Below are 18,419 nucleotides of genomic sequence, written 5' to 3'. Positions count from 1 at the left end.
AGCCCCCCCACGACTGATGGATTGTGGGGACCCCCCGTCCCCAAAAGACCAGGGTGCCCCCCCCCCCATGGGCTGTTCCATAGCAGGGAGCCCCCTCCCCTCCACCCTTCTTGAACTGAGGAATTTTGGGGTGCCCCCCCCCCCCCCGGTCCCACATCCATGGGACCCCCCCAAACGCCCCCGGGACCACCTTGTGAACTGGTTTACCCTCCCCCCCCCCCAAAAAAAACACCCCAAAATCAGGGGCGGCCCTGAATTGAGGGGGGGGGTCGGGGGACAGGGATGGGATGGGGGGCGGGGTCTGCAAAAGGGGGGGGGGGGCACTGCAGCGACACAAACCTGAGCCCCCTCCCCCCCCAAAAAAAATCTCGGGGTCCCCCTCTCTTGTGTTTCTTCCTCTTCGTTCTGGGCCCTCCCACCCCCCCCCCAAAAAAAATTCCCCTTGTAGAGCCCCCCCCCCCCAGCCCCTCCCCCGCGCTTTTTTTGTGTATGAATAAAGGAGCGGGACCCCCGTTGGGCCCCCCCCTCATTTCGTGTCCCGTTTTCCCCCCTCCCCTCCCCGCGTCACCGGGCTCGGGTTTCGCCGTGCGCCCCCCCCCGCCTCCCCCCCCGCCATGAAACCGGAGCCGGTGTCGCGGGGGTCGCGCCCCCCCCACCCCCTGCGGCCGTCACTCAGCGCCGAGGTCACCGCGAATGTCGCGACCTTCATGGGGGGGGGATCCGGTTACCGCGGGGGGGGGGGGGGGCGAAAAGGGGGGGGGCAGCACATCCTGACCCCCCCCCCCCCCCCCCGGAGCGGGGACACACCCAGGGACCCCCCCCGGGACATTCGGGACCCCCCGGGTTTGGGGAGGGGTCGCAGGGGGCGCGCGGCCCGCAGGGGGCGCTGTGGGACCAGGAAGGGCTCAAGCTCCGCCCCTTCATGAATATTAACGAGCAGTGGGCATTGCCCGCCTTGAGCTCCGCCTCTTTATGAATAATTAGCGGATCATTACCCTGAATGCCGGGATGGGGGCGTGGCACCATTCAGGCTCCTCCCCCCTCATGAATATTGAAGCAGCCGCGCGCTCAAAGCGGCCGGGGCGCCGCTGCTGCCGCCGCCCCCGGCCCGGAGCCCCCCAAGTCCTAAACCCCCAAAACCCGGAGCCCTCCGGACCCCCCCCCAAAATTCCGAGCCCTCCGGACCCCTCCAAAACCCCGAATACCCCAGGACCCCCCAAAACGCGGAGCCCTCCGGAGCTCTCCCAACCCGGATTCCTGCGGACCCCCCAAAGCCGGACCCCTCGGAGGTTCTCATCCCTTCAAGCCCCCCTGACTCTCCAGAGACCCCCACCCCCATTTCTGTCGCCATGTCGCGACCGCTGACGGACGCGGATCGGCGGCGGCAAATCAGCGTGCGGGGCCTGGCGGGGCCCGAGAACGTGGGGGAGCTGAAGAAAAACTTCAACCGGCACCTGCACTTCACCCTCGTCAAGGATCGCAATGTCGCGACATCGCGCGACTACTACATGGCGCTGGCACACACCGTGCGCGACCACCTGGTGGGGCGCTGGCTGCGGACACAGCAGTACTACTACGAGAAAGACCCCAAGGTGGGCGTTTGGGGGGTCCTGGGGGGCTTTGGGGGGTCCTAGAGGGGTCTGGGGGCTTCAGAACCAACAGTGCCACCGTGAGGAAGAGGCCAAAGTGGGGGTTTGGGGGGTTTGGGGGAGTCCTGGGAGGGTCTGGGGGCTGCACAGGCAGCAGTGCCACCATGAGAAGACCCCAAGGTGGGGGTTTGGGGGGTCCTGAGGGGTTTGGGGGTCCTCAGAGGGGTCTGGGGGCTGCAGTTCCATGATGAAGAAGAGGCCAAAGTGGGGATTTGGGGGGGTCCGGGGGCGTTTGGGGGTCCTGGAGGGGTTTGGGGGTCCTAGAGGGGTCTGGGGGCTGCACACGCAGCAGGGCTATAAAGAGAAGAAACCCAAAGTGGGGGTTTGGGGGGTCCTGGGGGGGTTTGGGGGTCCTCGAGGGGTTTGGGGGCTGCAGATCCAGCAATGCTATAACAGAAGAACCCCAAAGTGGGGGAAAATGGGGTCCTGGAGGCATTTGGGGGGTCTTGAGGGTCCCCATGCCCACCCATGCTACTGTGACAACCCCAGTGAGGGGGAGATTGTGGGGGTCTCAGCTCTGGGAGGGGGAGATTTTGGGGGTGCATTTCGGGGAGGATCAGGACTGAGGGGGGGTCCTGGGGGTGCATTTCGGGGGGGATCAGGACTGGGGGGGAGATTTTGGGGGTGCATTTTGGGGGGGGATCAGGAGTGAGGGGGGGTTCTGGGGGTGCATTTCGGGGGGGGGTTCTGGGGGTGCATTTCGGGGGGGATCAGGACTGGGGGGGGTTTTGGGGGGGACCAGGACTGGGGGGGTTCCTTTCCCCCCCCATACCCGGTTAAATTTATCCTGACCTTTCCCGCTACCCCGGGCGCTGCCATTTAATCCCGACACCGGATAGCGGGGGGGCGGCGGGGCCAGGGGGAGGAACCCGGGGGCGCGGGGGTGTCCGTGACCCCCCAGTGACCCCCCAGTGACCCCCCCTGACCCCCCCTGACCCCCCGAACCCCCTTTTAGCGCATCTATTACCTGTCCCTGGAGTTCTACATGGGGCGCACCTTGACCAACACCATGGTGAATCTGGGGCTCCAGAGCGGCTGCGACGAGGCGCTCTACCAGGTGAGGGGGGGGCACGGGGGGTTTGGGGGGGTTTGGGGGGGCTGGGGGGGGCTGGGGAGGGGTCGCGGGGGGCCGCAGAGGGGCCGCAATGCGGGGCTGTCCCCGGGATTTGGGGAGGTGGGATTGGGGGGACACGGGAAGGGCAGGGAGGGAACAGCGGGGGGAGGGAGGGAGGAGGATGGGGACATTTTGAGGTGTCCCCCCACAAGTTTTGGGGTGTCCCCTCCAAGTTTTGGGGTCCCTCCCCAAGTTCTGGGGTCCTTCCCCAACCCCTGCTCTGTTGTCCCCGTCCCCAGCTCGGGCTGGACATGGAGGAGCTGCAGGAGATCGAGGAGGACGCGGGGCTGGGCAATGGTGGCCTGGGGCGGCTGGCAGGTGCGGGGGGGTCCCCGAGGGGCTGGAGGGGACCCCACAATGTCCCCGTTGTCCTCCCCGACCCCCGGGATGTCTCTGATTGTCCCCAGAATTGTCCCCCGTGTCCCACTCCCCCCTCGGTGACAGCCCCGGTCACCGGGATCCCCCCAGGATGCTCCTGTCCCCCCGCCCATGTCCCCGTGGTGTCCCCAATGTCCCTGCGTCATCCCAGTGTCCCCCCAGTGTCGCTGACCCCCACTGTCCCTGTGTCCCCACAGTGTCCCCCGTGTCCCTGTGTCCCCAATCCGTGTCCCCGTGTCCCCCCAGTATCCCAGTGTCCCCAACCCGTGTCCCCATGTCCCTGTGTCCCCAGTGTCCCTGACCCTGTCCGTGTCCCCAGCCCCTGTCCCCAATGTCCCCAGTGTCCCTGACCCTGACCCTGTCCCCAGCCCCTGCCCCCCGTGTCCCCAATGTCCCTGACTGTGTCCCCGTGTCCCCGTGTCCCCAGCCCCTGTCCCTGATGTCCCCAATGTCCCTGACCCTGTCCCCAGCCCCTGTCCCCAATGTCCCCAATGTCCCTGACCGTGTCCCCGACCGTGTCCCTGTGTCCCCAGCCCCTGTCCCCAATGTCCCCAATGTCCCTGACCCTGTCCCCAGCCCCTGTCCCCAATGTCCCTGACCGTGTCCCCAATGTCCCCAGCCCCTGTCCCCAATGTCCCCAATGTCCCTGACCCTGTCCCCAATGTCCCCAGCCCCTGTCCCCCGTGTCCCCAATGTCCCTGACCGTGTCCCCGATGTCCCCAATGTCCCTGACCATGTCCCCGTGTCCCTGACCGTGTCCCCGTGTCCCCAGCCTGTTTCCTGGACTCCATGGCCACCCTGGGTCTCGCCGCCTACGGTTACGGGATCCGCTACGAGTTCGGCATCTTCAACCAGCGCATCGCGGGGGGGTGGCAGGTGCGGGGGGGTCCCGGGGGGGGGTCCTGGGGAACCCCAGGGGTCGTCAAATCCCCCCGGGGATTTTGGGGGGTGGCGCTTTTGGGGTTCCCTCCCTGTGCTTGAGAACAAAGAGGGGAGGGGGTGGAACTTGGGGGGGGGGGGGGTCTCTCTGTGGGTTTTGGGGGGGGGTCTCTGTGTGGGTTTGGGGAGGGCGGTCTCTGTGTGTTTTGGGGTTTTGGGGGGGGTCTGTGTGGTTTTGGGGTTTTGGAGGGGGGGGTCTCTGTGTGGGTTTGGGGTTTGGGGGGGTCTCTGTGTGGGTTTGGGGTTTTGGGGTGGGGGTCCCTGTGTGGGTTTTGGGCGGGGTCTCTGTGTGGGTTTGGGGTTTTGGGCGGGTCTCTTTGTGGGTTTGGGGTTTTGGGGGGGTCTCTTTGTGGGTTTGGGGTTTTGGGGGGGTCTCAGGTGTCTTGGCCCCCCCAGGTGGAGGAAGCCGATGATTGGCTGCGCTTCGGGAACCCCTGGGAGAAGGCCCGGCCCGAGTACACGATCCCCGTGCACTTCTACGGGCGCGTGGAGCACGGCCCTGAGGGGGCCCGGTGGCTGGACACGCAGGTGAGGGCACACCTGGGCACACCTGGGCACACCTGGGCATGGGGGGCACACCTGGGCACACCTGGGCACACCTGGGCACACCTGGCCATGGGGGGCACACCTGGGCACACCTGGGCACGGGTGACAGTTCCAGGTGTGTGAGGGGACAGGGAGAGCACAGAGCAGGTGGCTGCACGCTCAGGTGAGGGTGATGAGGAGGTGCCGAGGTGTCAGGGGCCTTGCACAGGTGTCACACACGCACAGGTGTCACACACACACAGATGTCACACAGGTGTCACACACGCACAGGTGTCACACACACACACACAGGTGTCACACACACACACAGGTGTCACACAGGTGTCACACACACACAGGTGTCACACACACACAGGTGTCACACAGATGTCACACAGGTGTCACACACAGGTGTCACACACACACACAGGTGTCACACACACACAGGTGTCACACACACAGGTGTCACACACAGGTGTCACACACAGGTGTCACACAGATGTCACACAGGTGTCACACACACAGGTGTCACACACACACACAGGTGTCACACACACACAGGTGTCACACAGGTGTCACACACACACAGGTGTCACACAGGTGTCACACAGGTGTCACACACAGGTGTCACACACACACAGGTGTCACACAGGTGTCACACACACACACAGGTGTCACACAGGTGTCACACAGGTGTCACACACACAGGTGTCACACAGGTGTCACACACAGGTGTCACACACACACACAGGTGTCACACACACACAGATGTCACACAGGTGTCACACACACACAGGTGTCACACACACATAGGTGTCACACAGATGTCACACAGGTGTCACACACAGGTGTCACACACACACACAGGTGTCACACACACACAGGTGTCACACACACAGGTGTCACACACACACACAGGTGTCACACACACACAGGTGTCACACAGGTGTCACACACACACACAGGTGTCACACAGGTGTCACACAGGTGTCACACACAGGTGTCACACACACAGGTGTCACACACACAGACAGGTGTCACACAGATGTCACACAGGTGTCACACACACAGGTGTCACACAGATGTCACACACAGGTGTCACACACAGGTGTCACACACACACAGGTGTCACACACACAGACAGGTGTCACACACACACAGGTGTCACACACACAGGTGTCACACAGATGTCACACAGGTGTCACACACAGGTGTCACACACACATAGGTGTCACACAGGTGTCACACAGGTGTCACACAGGTGTCACACCTGAGCCCAGGTGAGGATGTGCTGAGGTGCTGCCGCTCAGGGGGGGTCTCTCGGTGTTCGGGGGGTCCCTTGCACACGCGCGTGTCACACGCAGGTGGTGCTGGCCCTGCCCTATGACACACCTGTCCCCGGCTACCGCAACAACACCGTCAACACCCTGCGCCTGTGGTCAGCGCGCGCCCCCAACGACTTCAACCTCAAGGACTGTGAGTGCCCCGACCCCAAATCCACCCCCGAACCCCAAAATCCACCCCAAAATCCACCCCAAACCCCAAATCCACCCCCGAACCCCAAACCCACCCCCTGAGCTGCTCTGTCCCCCCCAGTCAATGTCGGGGGCTACGTCCAGGCCGTGCTGGACCGAAACCTGGCCGAGAACATCTCCCGAGTGCTGTACCCCAATGACAACGTGAGAAATGGGGGGGCTGGGGGGTCCTGGGGGGTCCTGAGGGGGTCTTGAGGGGGCCTGGGGGTGCTGGGAATCCCAGGGGACCCCAAACCTGGCCGAGAACATCTCCCGAGTGCTGTACCCCAATGACAACGTGAGAAATGGGGGGGCTGGGGAGGTCCTGGGGGGGTCAGGGGGAGCTGGGAACCCCGGGGCACCCCCAAATCTGGCTGAGAACATTAAAAATATCCCCAAAAATAACATAGGGAGGGTCCTGGGGATCCCTAGGGGGGGTCTCATGGGGGGGTTACCCCCAGTTTCTCGAGGGGTCTGGGGGGGCTGTTCAGGGGTCTCATGGGGGGACACCCCCAGTTTTTCGAGGGGAAGGTGGGGGGGCTGTTTTGGGGACACCCCCAGTTTCTCGAGGGTTTGGGGGTGCTGTTTCGGGGTCTCACGGCGGGGACACCCCCAGTTTTTCGAGGGCAAGGAGCTGCGGCTGAAGCAGGAATATTTCGTGGTGGCGGCCACGCTCCACGACATCATCCGGCGCTTCAAATCCGCCAAGTTCGGCAGCCGCGACCCCGTGCGCAAATCCTTCGAGAGCTTCCCCGACAAGGTGAACCCCGAAACCCCCCGGGGACCCCCCCAAAACCCCCCGGGGACCCCCCAAATCCCCTTCTCAGACCCCATCTGACCCCTGCCCTCTGCACAGGTGGCGATCCAGCTGAACGACACCCACCCCTCTCTGGCCATCCCGGAGCTGATGCGGATCCTGGTGGACGAGGAGCACCTGGGATGGGACCAGGTGGGTGCAGGGGGGGTCCCCAAAACCTTTCCTCCCCCCCTGCTCACATTGAGCTCCGTGTTCTGTGTCCCATGGGTTCCGTGTCCCGCGGGTTCCGTGTTCCGTGTCCCGTGGGTTCCGTGTTCCGTGTCCCCTGGGTTCCGTGTCCCGTGGGTTCCGTGTCCCGCGGGTTCTGTGTTCCGTGTCCCGTGGGTTCTGTGTTCTGTGTCCCATGGGTTCCATGTCCCATGGGTTCCGTGTCCCGTGGGTTCCGTGTTCCGTGTCCCCTGGGTTCCGTGTCCCATGGGTTCCGTGTCCCATGGGTTCCGTGTTCCGTGTCCCGTGGGTTCCGTGTCCCGTGGGTTCCGTGTTCCATGTCCCGTGAGTTCCGTGTTCCGTGTCCCGTGGGTTCCGTGTCCCATGGGTTCCGTGTTCCGTGTCCCGTGGGTTCCGTGTTCTGTGTCCCCGATGGGAGCAGGGATGGGGGGGGTGGTCCTGGTGACCCTGGGGGGCTGCGGGGTCACTCTGGGGGTGTCCCCTGGTGTCCCCCCCCCCGTTTGCGTTCAGGAACACAAAATCACGGGAACGATTCTGTGCCGGTGCTTTTATTGAAGAGCTCTGCGTGTCAGGGGTGCCAACCCAAATCTGACTCTGCCATGGGCTCGGGGTGAACGTGTTTTTAAATTCTATCCTTATATAACCTTCATGTTAATTATTAAACTTATATTGTTCTATTGTATACATAAATTTCATCCAAGCATGGGCTCCTTGTGGTCCCCCTCAAACTTCTAGCATGGTTCCTCATGATTAAACAATAATTATATTTAATTCCTAAACAATCATCCTATCTAACAATTGTATCATTTATCACACGCCGCTTACGCCGGTGCAATTTCACACGATCCGGCAAACACAACACCGAACATTTTCAGGGTCTATTCCTAACGTTTTTCCAGGGCCCCACTAAGCCTAGCCTCTTCCTAATTCCCCGAATTTCATGAATTTCGTGAATTTTAAACCTTTACTGTCACGGGTGTCCCCCCGCCGCAGGCCTGGGACATCACGGTGCGCACCTGCGCCTACACCAACCACACGGTGCTGCCCGAGGCGCTGGAGCGCTGGCCCGTTCACCTGCTCGAGTCGCTGCTGCCGCGGCACCTGCAGCTCATCTACGAGATCAACCAGCGCTTCCTCGATGTGAGCTGGGCTGGGCACGGGGGGCAGCAAAATGGGGGGGGGCCCGGGGGTCGTGAAGGGTGGGGGACCCCCGGGGTTTGGGGATAGAGAGAGCGCGGATAGGCGGGATGGCTGGGGGGGGTGCTGGGGATAACATGGGGACAACATGGGGATAACATGGGGACAACATGGGGACAACATGGGGACACCTGGGGGGCGTCTGGGGGGAAATTCCTGCGTGGTTTGGGGGTGGGGGGGGGGGAGGATCGGGGGTCCCCCCCAACAGCCTGTGCCCCCTTCCCCCCCCATTCTCCTCCAGCAGGGTGATTTTTGGGGGGGTCTCAGGGGGGTTTCTGGGGGTCTGGTGACCCTGCGGTGGCACTGGCGGGGTTGCTGTGGTGTCCCTGGGGGTGTCCTTGGGGGGGTCTCAGGGGTCCCAATATCCCCGAGGGGGGGTCTCAAGGGGTCTGATGTCTCTGGGGGGGGAGTCCCAGGGGTCCCAATATCCCTGAGGCGGGGGGGGGGGGTCTCAGGGGTCCCGATGTCCCTGAGGGTGTCCCAGAGGTTCCCATATCCCTGAGGGGGGGGGGGTGGTGTCTCAGGGGTCCCGGTGTCCCTGGGGGGGTCCCAGGGGTCCCGGTGTCCCTGGGGGGGTCCCAGGGGTCCCGGTGTCCCTGAGGGGGGGTCTCAGGGACGTCCCCCCGCCCCCCCAGCGCGTGTACTCCCTGTTCCCCGGGGACCTGGACCGGCTCCGCCGGATGTCGCTGGTGGAGGAGGGCGCGGTCAAGCGCATCAACATGGCGCACCTGTGCATCGTGGGCGCGCACGCCGTCAACGGCGTGGCCGAGATCCACTCCCAGATCCTCAAGGACAGCGTGTACGACCCCACCCGGGCCGCCCCTCAACCCCCCACATCCCCCCAGACACGTCCTGGCCACCCCCAGGACCCCAAATCCATCCCAGTCCCCCCAGACCCCCAAATCTCTCTTGGCTCCCCCAGACCCCAAATCCCTCCTGTCCCCAAATTCTCCTCCTGTCTCCCCAGACCCCAAAATCCACTCCCAGATCCTCAAGGACAGCGTGTACGACCCCCCTGGGCCGCCCCAAATCTCCCCAAATCTCCCCAAATCACCCCAACCACGTCCTGGCCACCCCCAGGACCCCAAATCTCCCTTGGCTCCCCCAGACCCCAAATCCCTCCTGTCCCCAAATTCCCCCCCCTGTCCCTCCAGACCCCAAAAATCCCTCTGGTCCCAGCTGGTCCCCAAATCCCCCCAGCCTCCCCGGGTGTCCCCACCCCTGGCTGTCCCCGTGTCCCCCAGGTGTCCCCCAGGTGTCCCCATGCCCCCCCCCCCCCCATGTCCCTGTGTCCCCCCGGTGTCCCCGTGTCCCCATCCCTGGGTGTCCCCATGTCCCCCAGTGTCCCCCTGGTGTCCCCCAGGTGTCCCCATGGCCCCTCCCCATGTCCCTGTGTCCCCCCGGTGTCCCCGTGTCCCCGTCCCTGGGTGTCCCCATGTCCCCCAGTGTCCCCCTGGTGTCCCCCAGGTGTCCCCATGTCCCCCCCGGTGTCCCCCCCCAGGTTTAAGGATTTCTATGAGCTGGAGCCGCACAAGTTCCAGAACAAAACCAACGGCATCACCCCGAGGCGCTGGCTGGTGATGTGCAACCCCGGCCTGGCCGAGGTCATCGCGCAGGTGAGCTCACCTGGGCGGACTGGGACGGACTGGGATGGACTGGGATGGACTGGGATGGACTGGGACGGACTGGGACGGACTGGGATGGACTGGGATGGACTGGGACGGACTGGGATGGACTGGGATAGACTGGGATGGACTGGGATGGACTGGGATGGACTGGGACAGATTGGGGCTCACCTGGGACAGACTGGGACCACTGGTGTCACCTGCTCTCACCTGCTCTCACCTGTTCTCACCTGTACTCACCTGTGCTCACCTGTACTCACCTGTACTCACCTGCTCTCCCCTGTACTCACCTGTACTCACCTGCTCTCACTTGCTCTCACCTGTGCTCACCTGCTCTCCCCTGTACTCACCTGTACTCACCTGCTCTCACCTGCTCTCACCTGTACTCACCTGTGCTCACCTGCTCTCCCCTGTACTCACCTGTACTCACCTGCCCTCTCCAGCGCATCGGGGAGGATTTCGTGTCCGACCTGGACCAGCTCCAGCGGCTCCGCGACTTCGTGGACGACGAGAGCTTCATCCGGGACGTGGCCAACGTCAAGCAGGTATGGGGGGGGCGGGCTTGGGGGGTCCCGGGGGGTCCTGAGGGCTGGGGTGGGGGGTCCGGGGGTGGGGGTGTCCCAAGGGGCTCGGGGGGGTCTCAGCAGCCCCTCCCTCTCTCAGCTGACCAAGGAGACGCTCAGGGCACACCTGGACCAGGTGTGGGGGGGGGGGGTGCGGCCGGAGCCGCTCGTGGGGGGAGTTTGGGGGCGGGGAGGGGGCTCTGGGGGTCCCGGCTGCGCCCCCAGCCCCTCTTTGCCCCCTCCCCAAACGCCAGGAGAACAAGGTGAAGTTCGCGGCGTACCTGGAGAAGATGTCGGGGGTGCGGGTGAACCCCGCCTCGCTCTTCGACGTGCAGGTGAAGCGGATCCACGAGTACAAGCGGCAGCTGCTCAACTGCCTGCACATCATCACCCTCTACAACCGTGAGTGGGGGTCCCCAAAACCCCCCCGGACCCCTCCCCATTCTGGGAGGGTCCCCCAAAATCCCCTGACCACCCAAAATCCACCAAACCCCCCAAATTCCCCAAAAAACCTGCACTGGGACCCCCCAGAACCCCCAAATTCCTGCACATCATCACCCTCTGCAACCGTGAGTGGGGGTCCCTGAACCCCCCCGGACCCCTCCCCATTTGGAGAGATCCCCCCAAAATCCCCCAAATCCCCAAAATTCCCCAATCCCGCCTGAGAAAACTCAGACTGGGATCCCTAAAAATCCCTCAAATCCCGCTGGGACCCCCCAAAATCCCCCAAATCCCCCTGGGACCCCCTCAAATCAGCCTGGGACCCCCTAAAAATCCGTCTGGGACCCCCCCCCCCCAAAATCCCTGGATCACCCTGGGACCCCCCCCCCCAAAATCCCCTAAACCCCCCAAAACCCCCAATTTCCCCCAAGAAAACCCACACTGGGATCCCCTAAAATCCCCCAAATCCCCCTGGGACCCCCCCAAATCCCCTTTGGCCCCCCAAAAATCCTCCTGGGACCCCCCAAAAATCCCCAGTTCACTCTGGGACCCCCCCAAAAACCCCACAATCCTCCTCCCCCACCATGTACAACCCTCCTGGACCCTCCCCCAAACTTCCCCCAAACCCCTCGGGGACCCCTCCCCGATTTTGGGGGATCTCCCTTGACTCGTGGCCTCCCCATTTTGGGGTCCCCCCCCCACAATTTCAGGAATCAAGAAGGACCCCGGGAAACCTTTCGTGCCCCGAACCATCATGATCGGGGGCAAGGTCAGGGGGATTTGGGGTTTTTGGGGTTTTAGGATTTTGTGATTTGGGGTTTTTTAGATTTTGGGGTTTTGGGTTTTTGGAGGATTTTGGGGTTTTTGGGATTTTGGGGGTTTGAGGGTTTTGGGGTTTTAGGAGTTTGGGGATTTGGGGGTTTTTGTGATTTTGGGGTTTGGAGTTCGGGGTTTTTGGGATTTTGGGGGTTTTGGGGTTTAGAGTTTTTTGGGTTTCGGGGGCTCCATTTGTGCTCAGAGTGAGAATTTGAGGGGCTCCTAAGGGGGCTCCATTTGGGTTTGGGGTTTTGGGGTTCCTGGTGGGTGCAAGAGCTCTCTGGGGGGGGGGTCCCTGAAGGTTTTTAGGGTCACTGAGAGTTGTTTTAGGGTCGCTGAGAGTTGTTTTGGGGTCGCTGAGTGTGGTTTTGGGGTCGCTGAGTGTTTTGGGGTCGCTGAGAGTTGTTTTGGGGTTGCTGAGTGTTGTTTTGGGGTCGCTGAGAGTTGTTTTGGGGTCGCTGAGTGTTGTTTTGGGGTCGCTGAGTGTGGTTTTGGGGTCGCTGAGTGTTGTTTTGGGGTCGCTGAGTGTTTTGGGGTGCCCCCAGGCTGCCCCCGGGTACCACATGGCCAAGATGATCATCAGGCTGGTGACGGCCATCGGGGACGTGGTCAACCAGGACCCGGCCGTGGGCGACCGGCTGCGGGTGCTGTTCCTGGAGAATTACCGGGTGTCGCTGGCCGAGAAGGGTGGGCACCCCAAAATAACCCCAAACCCCCCCGGAATCACCCCAAAAACCTCCCTGAACCAACCCCAAAAACCCTGAAATCACCCCAAAATCCGCCACCCCCCCCGCGGGTGCTGTTCCTGGAGAAATACCGGGCACCCCAAAGAAACCCCCCTGAACCCACCCCAAAACCTCCTGAACCCACCCCAAAAACATCCCCTGAACCCCAAAACCTCCTGAACCCACGCCAAAAACATCCCCTGAACCCCAAAACCTCCTGAACCCACCCCAAAAACATCCCCTGAACCCCAAAACCTCCTGAACCCACCCCAAAAACATCCCCTGAACCCCAAAACCTCATGAATCCACCCCAAAAACATCCCCTGAACCCCAAAACCTCCTGAACCCACCCCAAAAACATCCCCTGAACCCCAAAACCTCCTGAACCCACCCCAAAAACATCCCCTGAACCCCAAAACCTCCTGAACCCACCCCAAAAGCCCTGACCCCACCCCAAAATCCCCAATCCCTCCTGCAGAATCCCCAGCATCCCCTGATATCACCTCAATGTCACCAAATATCCCGATTGTCACCTGGTGTCACCCCAATATCCCCCAATATCCCCCGATAACCCCGATATCCCCTCAATATCCCACAATATAACCCAAATAAACCCCAGTACCCCCTGATATAACCCCAATATCCCCCGAAATAACCCCAATGCACCCCGATATCCCCCGGTAACCCTGATACCCCCGATATAACCCCAATACCCCCCAATATAACCCCAATACCCCCCAATATCACCCCAATATCACCCCAATATCCCCCAATATAACCCAAATTCACTCCAATATCCCCCAATATTCCCTGATATAACCCAAATACACCCCAATACCCCCTGATATAACCCCAATATCCCCCGAAATCCCGATATTCCCTTCTATCACCCCAATATCGCCCAATATCCCCTGATATAACCCCAATATCACCCGATATCCTCCGCTATCACCCCGATATCCCCCGATATCTCCTGATATCCCCCGATATAAACCTGGTATCACCCCAATATCCCCTGATACCCCCTGATACAACCCGATATAACCCCAATATCCGCCGGTATCACCCCATATAACCCCGATATCCCCCGATATCACCCCAATATAACCTGAATATCCCCCGTTATCACCCAATATCCCCCGTTATCACCCAATATCCCCCGATATCACCCCAATGTAACTTGAATATCTCCCGATACCTCCCGATATAACCCCGATAGCCCCCGATATCACCCCAATATCCCCCCAATACCCCTCAATATCCCCCGATATAACTGCGATATCCCCCGATATCACCCCAATATAACCTGAATATCCCCCGTTATCACCCAATATCCCCCGGTATAACCCCGATATCCCCCGACATCGCCCACTATCGCCCCGCTGACCCCCCTGCCGGCGCCCCCGCAGTGATCCCGGCCGCGGACCTGTCGGAGCAGATCTCCACGGCGGGCACGGAGGCCTCGGGCACCGGGAACATGAAGTTCATGCTGAACGGGGCGCTGACCATCGGCACCATGGACGGCGCCAACGTGGAGATGGCGGAGGAGGCGGGCGAGCAGAACCTCTTCATCTTCGGCATGAGGGTGCCCGACGTGGAGGAGCTCGACAGGAAGGGGTGCGGGCCTGGGGGGACCCGGGCTGTGCCCCCAGAGTGACCACGGCAGAGTGACCACTGCAGGGTGACCGGTGCAGGGTGACCAGTGCAGGGTGACCGGTGCACAGAGTGACCAGTGCAGGGTGACCGGTGCAGGGTGACCAGTGTAGGGTGACCAGTGCCCCCAGAGTGACCACGGCAGAGTGACCACTGCAGTGACCAGTGCAGGGTGACCGGTGCAGGGTGACCAGTGCAGGGTGACCAGTGCCCCCAGAGTGACCACGGCAGAGTGACCAGTGCAGGGTGACCAGTGCAGGGTGACCAGTGCAGGGTGACCAGTACAGAGTGACCGGTGCACAGAGTGACCAGTGCAGGGTGACCGGTGCAGGGTGACCAGTGTAGGGTGACCAGTGCAGAGTGACCAGTGCAGGGTGACCAGTGCAGGGTGACCAGTGCCCCCAGAGTGACCAGTGCACAGAGTGACCAGTGCAGAGTGACCAGTGCAGGGTGACCACTGCACAGACTGACCAGTGCAGAGTGACCAGTGCAGGGTGACCAGTGCAGGGTGACCACTGCACAGAGTGACCAGTGCAGGGTGACCGGTGCAGGGTGACCACTGCAGTGACCAGTGCAGGGTGACCAGTGCAGGGTGACCAGTGCAGGGTGACCAGTGTCCCCAGAGTGACCAGTGCAGAGTGACCAGTGCAGGGTGACCAGTGCAGGGTGACCAGTGCCCCCAGAGTGACCAGAGCAGAGTGACCAGTGCACAGGGTGACCAGTGCAGAGTGACCGGTGCAGAGTGACCAGTGCACAGAGTGACCAGTGCACAGGGTGACCAGTGCAGAGTGACCAGTGCAGAGTGACCAGTGCACAGAGTGACCAGTGCAGGGTGACCAGTGCAGAGTGACCAGTGCACAGAGTGACCAGTGCACAGAGTGACCAGTGCAGAGTGACCAGTGCAGGGTGACCAGTGCACAGAGTGACCAGTGCCCCCAGAGTGACCAGTGCAGAGTGACCACCCCATGGCATACAATGACCAACCCATGGTGACCCACTGACCACCCCGTGGCACAGAGTGACAACTGCAGAGTGACCAGTGCACAGAGTGACCGGTGCAGAGTGACCACTGCAGGGTGACCAGTGCAGAGTGACCAGTGCCCCCAGAGTGACCAGTGCAGGGTGACCACTGCAGAGTGACCACTACACAGAGTGGCCACTGCACAAGTGACCACCCTGTGGCACAGAGTGACCACCTCGTGGTGACCCACTGACCACCCCCATGGTCACTCAGGACACCCAGAGACCCCATGGGCACAAAGCTGAGCAGGGAGGGAAGTCCAGAGGATTTGGGGGAGACCCCCTGAACCTCCAAAACCCCCCCAAAACCTCCCCTGAAACCCCCCAGGACCCCCCCAAAACCTCCTGAAGAACACCTGAAGACCCCCCCCCCAAAACTTTCTCATATCCCCCCAAGACCCCCAAAAACCTCCTCAAACCCCCCAGAACCTCCCCAAAACCTCCCTCAAACCTCCCTAAAGTCTCCCCAAGACCCCCCAAAACCTCCCCAAAAATCTCCCCATAAACCCCCAAGACTCCCCAAAACCTCCCCAAGCCTCCCTGAACTTCCTCAAACCTCCCAAAACCTCCCCAAAACTTCCTCATAATCCCCCAAGACCCCCTAAAACCTCCCCAAAATCCCTCCAAAACCTCCCCAAAACCCCCCAGGACCACCCCCAAACCTCCCCAAAACCCCCCAAAATCCCCCAAAATCACACCTGCCCCCCAGGTACCGGGCTCAGGAGTACTATGACCGCCTGCCCGAGCTCCGCCAGGCCGTGGACCAGCTCAGCTCCGGCTTCTTCAGCCCCCGGCAGCCCGACCTGTTCCGCGACATCGTCAACATGCTGATGAATCACGACAGGTCGCGACAGGAGCCCTGCGGGGCCGGGGAATCGCGATTGGGGGTGGGGAGGAGAGGGGAGGGGGCGGCACCAAGGAAGGGGGTGGGGGTCAGCAGGGAGGGGGGATTGGGGTTGGGGGCGGGGTTTGATGGGGGATGTCGGGGTTTATATCGCGATAGGGGGGGCTCACGGACACCATTCCCCCCCCCCCCTCAGGTTTAAGGTGTTCGCGGATTACGAGGCCTACGTGAAGTGCCAGGAGAAAGTCAGCGCCCTCTACAAGGTGGGGACCCCTCCCCTCCCCAAAAGCCACGCGACCCCCTCCCCTCAAAAAACACCCCCAAAGTGACCCCCAAAGGGACCCCCCAACAAAGGGACACCCCCCAAAACGGGACCCCCCCCCAAAACCCCGGTGAGGTTTGGGGGGTCCCAAAAACCCCCGAGGGGGCACAGAGGGGTTGGGGAGGGGCGGGGGTCGCTAAACCCAAGGGAGGTCCTGGGGGGGTTCCCCAAAACTCCGTGAGGAGGAAAGGGGGGGGCACTGAGAGGGTCCCCAAATGTTCATGGGGGGGTGAACAGGCGGGGGGACCCCAAAACCCCATGGGGACACACAAGGAGTGGGGGGGGTCTGGGTGGGGGTGTCTGGGAGAGAACGGGCGGGGCTCTGGGGGTGCATTTGGGGGTCCCCCCGCCCCCCTGATCCCCCCCCCCCCTTCCCCTCGGGACACCCCAGAACCAACGCGAGTGGACCCGGACCGTGATCCGGAACGTGGCGGCCGCGGGGAAGTTCTCCAGTGACCGCACGATCGCTCAGTACGCGCGGGAGATCTGGGGCTGCGAGCCCAGCCGGCAGCGCATCCCCGCCCCCGACGACCCCCGAGAATAACGGGGACCCCCCCCCCACTTGGAACCCCCCCCCCCACACACACACCTCGGAACCCCCCCTTTGGAATCCCCCCCCCCCGAATCCCGCACCCAAAATCCCCCAAATTCACCCCAGAGCAAGCCCGGGAATTGTCGGGAACCACCCCCCCCCCCTCTCCGGGGACCCCCCAAAATGCGGACCCCAAACCCCCCCCCTCCAGCCCCCCAAATCCTCCCCCAAATGATAATAGTTGGGGGGGGGGGGGGTCCCAACTGTCCCGACCACCTGGGACCCCCCCCAAAATCTCCCCCCGGGGGGTTCAGAGGAGCCCCCGAGATTTGGGGCAGTTTCGGGGCAGTTTCGGGGCAGTTTTGGGGCAGTTTCAGTGCGAATTTGGGGCAGTTTTGAGGCTCCTTTTGTTGTTTTCGATTGGGTTTTGTGGGGGGGTCTCCCCTCTCCCTCCCCAGCGCTGCGGGATTTGGGGTGGGGGCTCTGCGGCATCACTGAGGTGGGAGGGGGGGGGGGGAAATGGGGGATCCCCCCCGAAAAGGAATTTAAAAAAGAATTAAAGGAAATTAAATGAAGGGACAAAAAACAGAAATAACGGCAGAAATTCGGTGTTTGTCGTGTTGTGGGTTTTTTTGGGGGGTCGGGGGCGAATTTGGGGTGCCCGAGGAGGTTGAGGAGGGGTTTTGGGGGGGGTTGGGGGTCCAGAGGGTCTGGGGGCGCCTTTGCGGCCTCGCCCCCTCCCCAGGGCGGTGCCGCCGTTCTGTTGAACCACAAACCACTTCCCCCCTCCCCCCCAGCCCCGCCCAGGAACCCCCAAAACCGCCCGGATCCGCCCCAAACCCCGGCTCCGCCCCCCCTCCCCACCATTCCCCTGGGGCACCCCAAAAAACTCCCCCCGACCCCCAAATTCCGGCCCCGCCCCTCGCCGTGTCCGGCCCGGCAGAACCGCGGCCGCCGGAGCAGGTGGGGCTGGAATGGGGGGTCCGGGGGGTCCCGAGGGGTCCTGGGGGCTCCTGGGGGGGTCCTGGGGGGTCCTGGGGGGTCTCGGGGTCGGGGGCAGTCGGAGGGAGGTGTGGGAGAGCGCGGGACCCCCCGAGTGTCCCCCAGAGCCCCATCCCAGTGCTCCCAGTTGCTCCCAGTTTCTCCACACCCCGCATTCCAACGCTCCCAGTTCCCCTCAGGCCAGGAGCAGCTCGCTCCCAGTATCCCCCAGTCCCTCCCAGTATCCCCCAGTATCCCCCAGTCCCTCCCAGTATCCCCCAGTATCCCCCAGTATCCCCCAGTATCCCCCAGTCCCTCCCAGTATCCCCCAGTCCCTCCCAGTATCCCCCAGTATCCCCCAGTCCCTCCCAGTATCCCCCAGTATCCCCCAGTATCCCCCAGTATCACCCAGTCCCTCCCAGTATCACCCAGTATCCCCCAGCCCCCCAGCCCCAGTATCCCCCAGTATCCCCCAGTATCCTCCAGTATCCCCAGCCCCAGTATCCCACAGTATCCCCAGTCCCTATCAGTATCCCCCAGTATCTCCCAGTATCCCCCAGTCCCTCCCAGTATCCCCCAGTATCCCCAGTCCCTCC

The 18,419-nt window shown here is 62.5% G+C and overlaps 1 protein-coding gene across 1 annotated transcript; it reads left to right on the top strand.

The window, feature by feature from the left end:
- The first annotated feature begins 1,237 nt into the window (after window positions 1-1,237).
- Window positions 1,238-16,863, top strand: PYGM (glycogen phosphorylase, muscle associated). Its single transcript, XM_066570367.1, has 20 exons — window positions 1,238-1,592; window positions 2,605-2,706; window positions 3,003-3,081; window positions 3,914-4,017; window positions 4,477-4,608; window positions 5,970-6,081; window positions 6,202-6,284; window positions 6,736-6,879; window positions 6,976-7,068; window positions 8,098-8,244; window positions 8,937-9,100; window positions 9,803-9,917; window positions 10,370-10,471; window positions 10,744-10,891; window positions 11,641-11,699; window positions 12,292-12,433; window positions 13,881-14,088; window positions 15,854-15,988; window positions 16,185-16,251; window positions 16,702-16,863. The coding sequence occupies exons 1-20, from the start codon at window positions 1,350-1,352 to the stop codon at window positions 16,852-16,854; spliced, it is 2,532 nt and encodes an 843-aa protein (XP_066426464.1). The 5' UTR covers window positions 1,238-1,349; the 3' UTR covers window positions 16,855-16,863.
- The last annotated feature ends 1,556 nt before the right edge of the window (window positions 16,864-18,419 follow it).

The sequence above is a fragment of the Molothrus aeneus genome, unplaced genomic scaffold (assembly GCF_037042795.1).
Source record: "Molothrus aeneus isolate 106 unplaced genomic scaffold, BPBGC_Maene_1.0 scaffold_30, whole genome shotgun sequence".
Taxonomy (NCBI): domain Eukaryota; kingdom Metazoa; phylum Chordata; class Aves; order Passeriformes; family Icteridae; genus Molothrus; species Molothrus aeneus.
The sequence above is the reverse complement of the archived record's forward strand: the minus strand, read 5'-3'. Positions and strand labels throughout refer to the sequence as shown.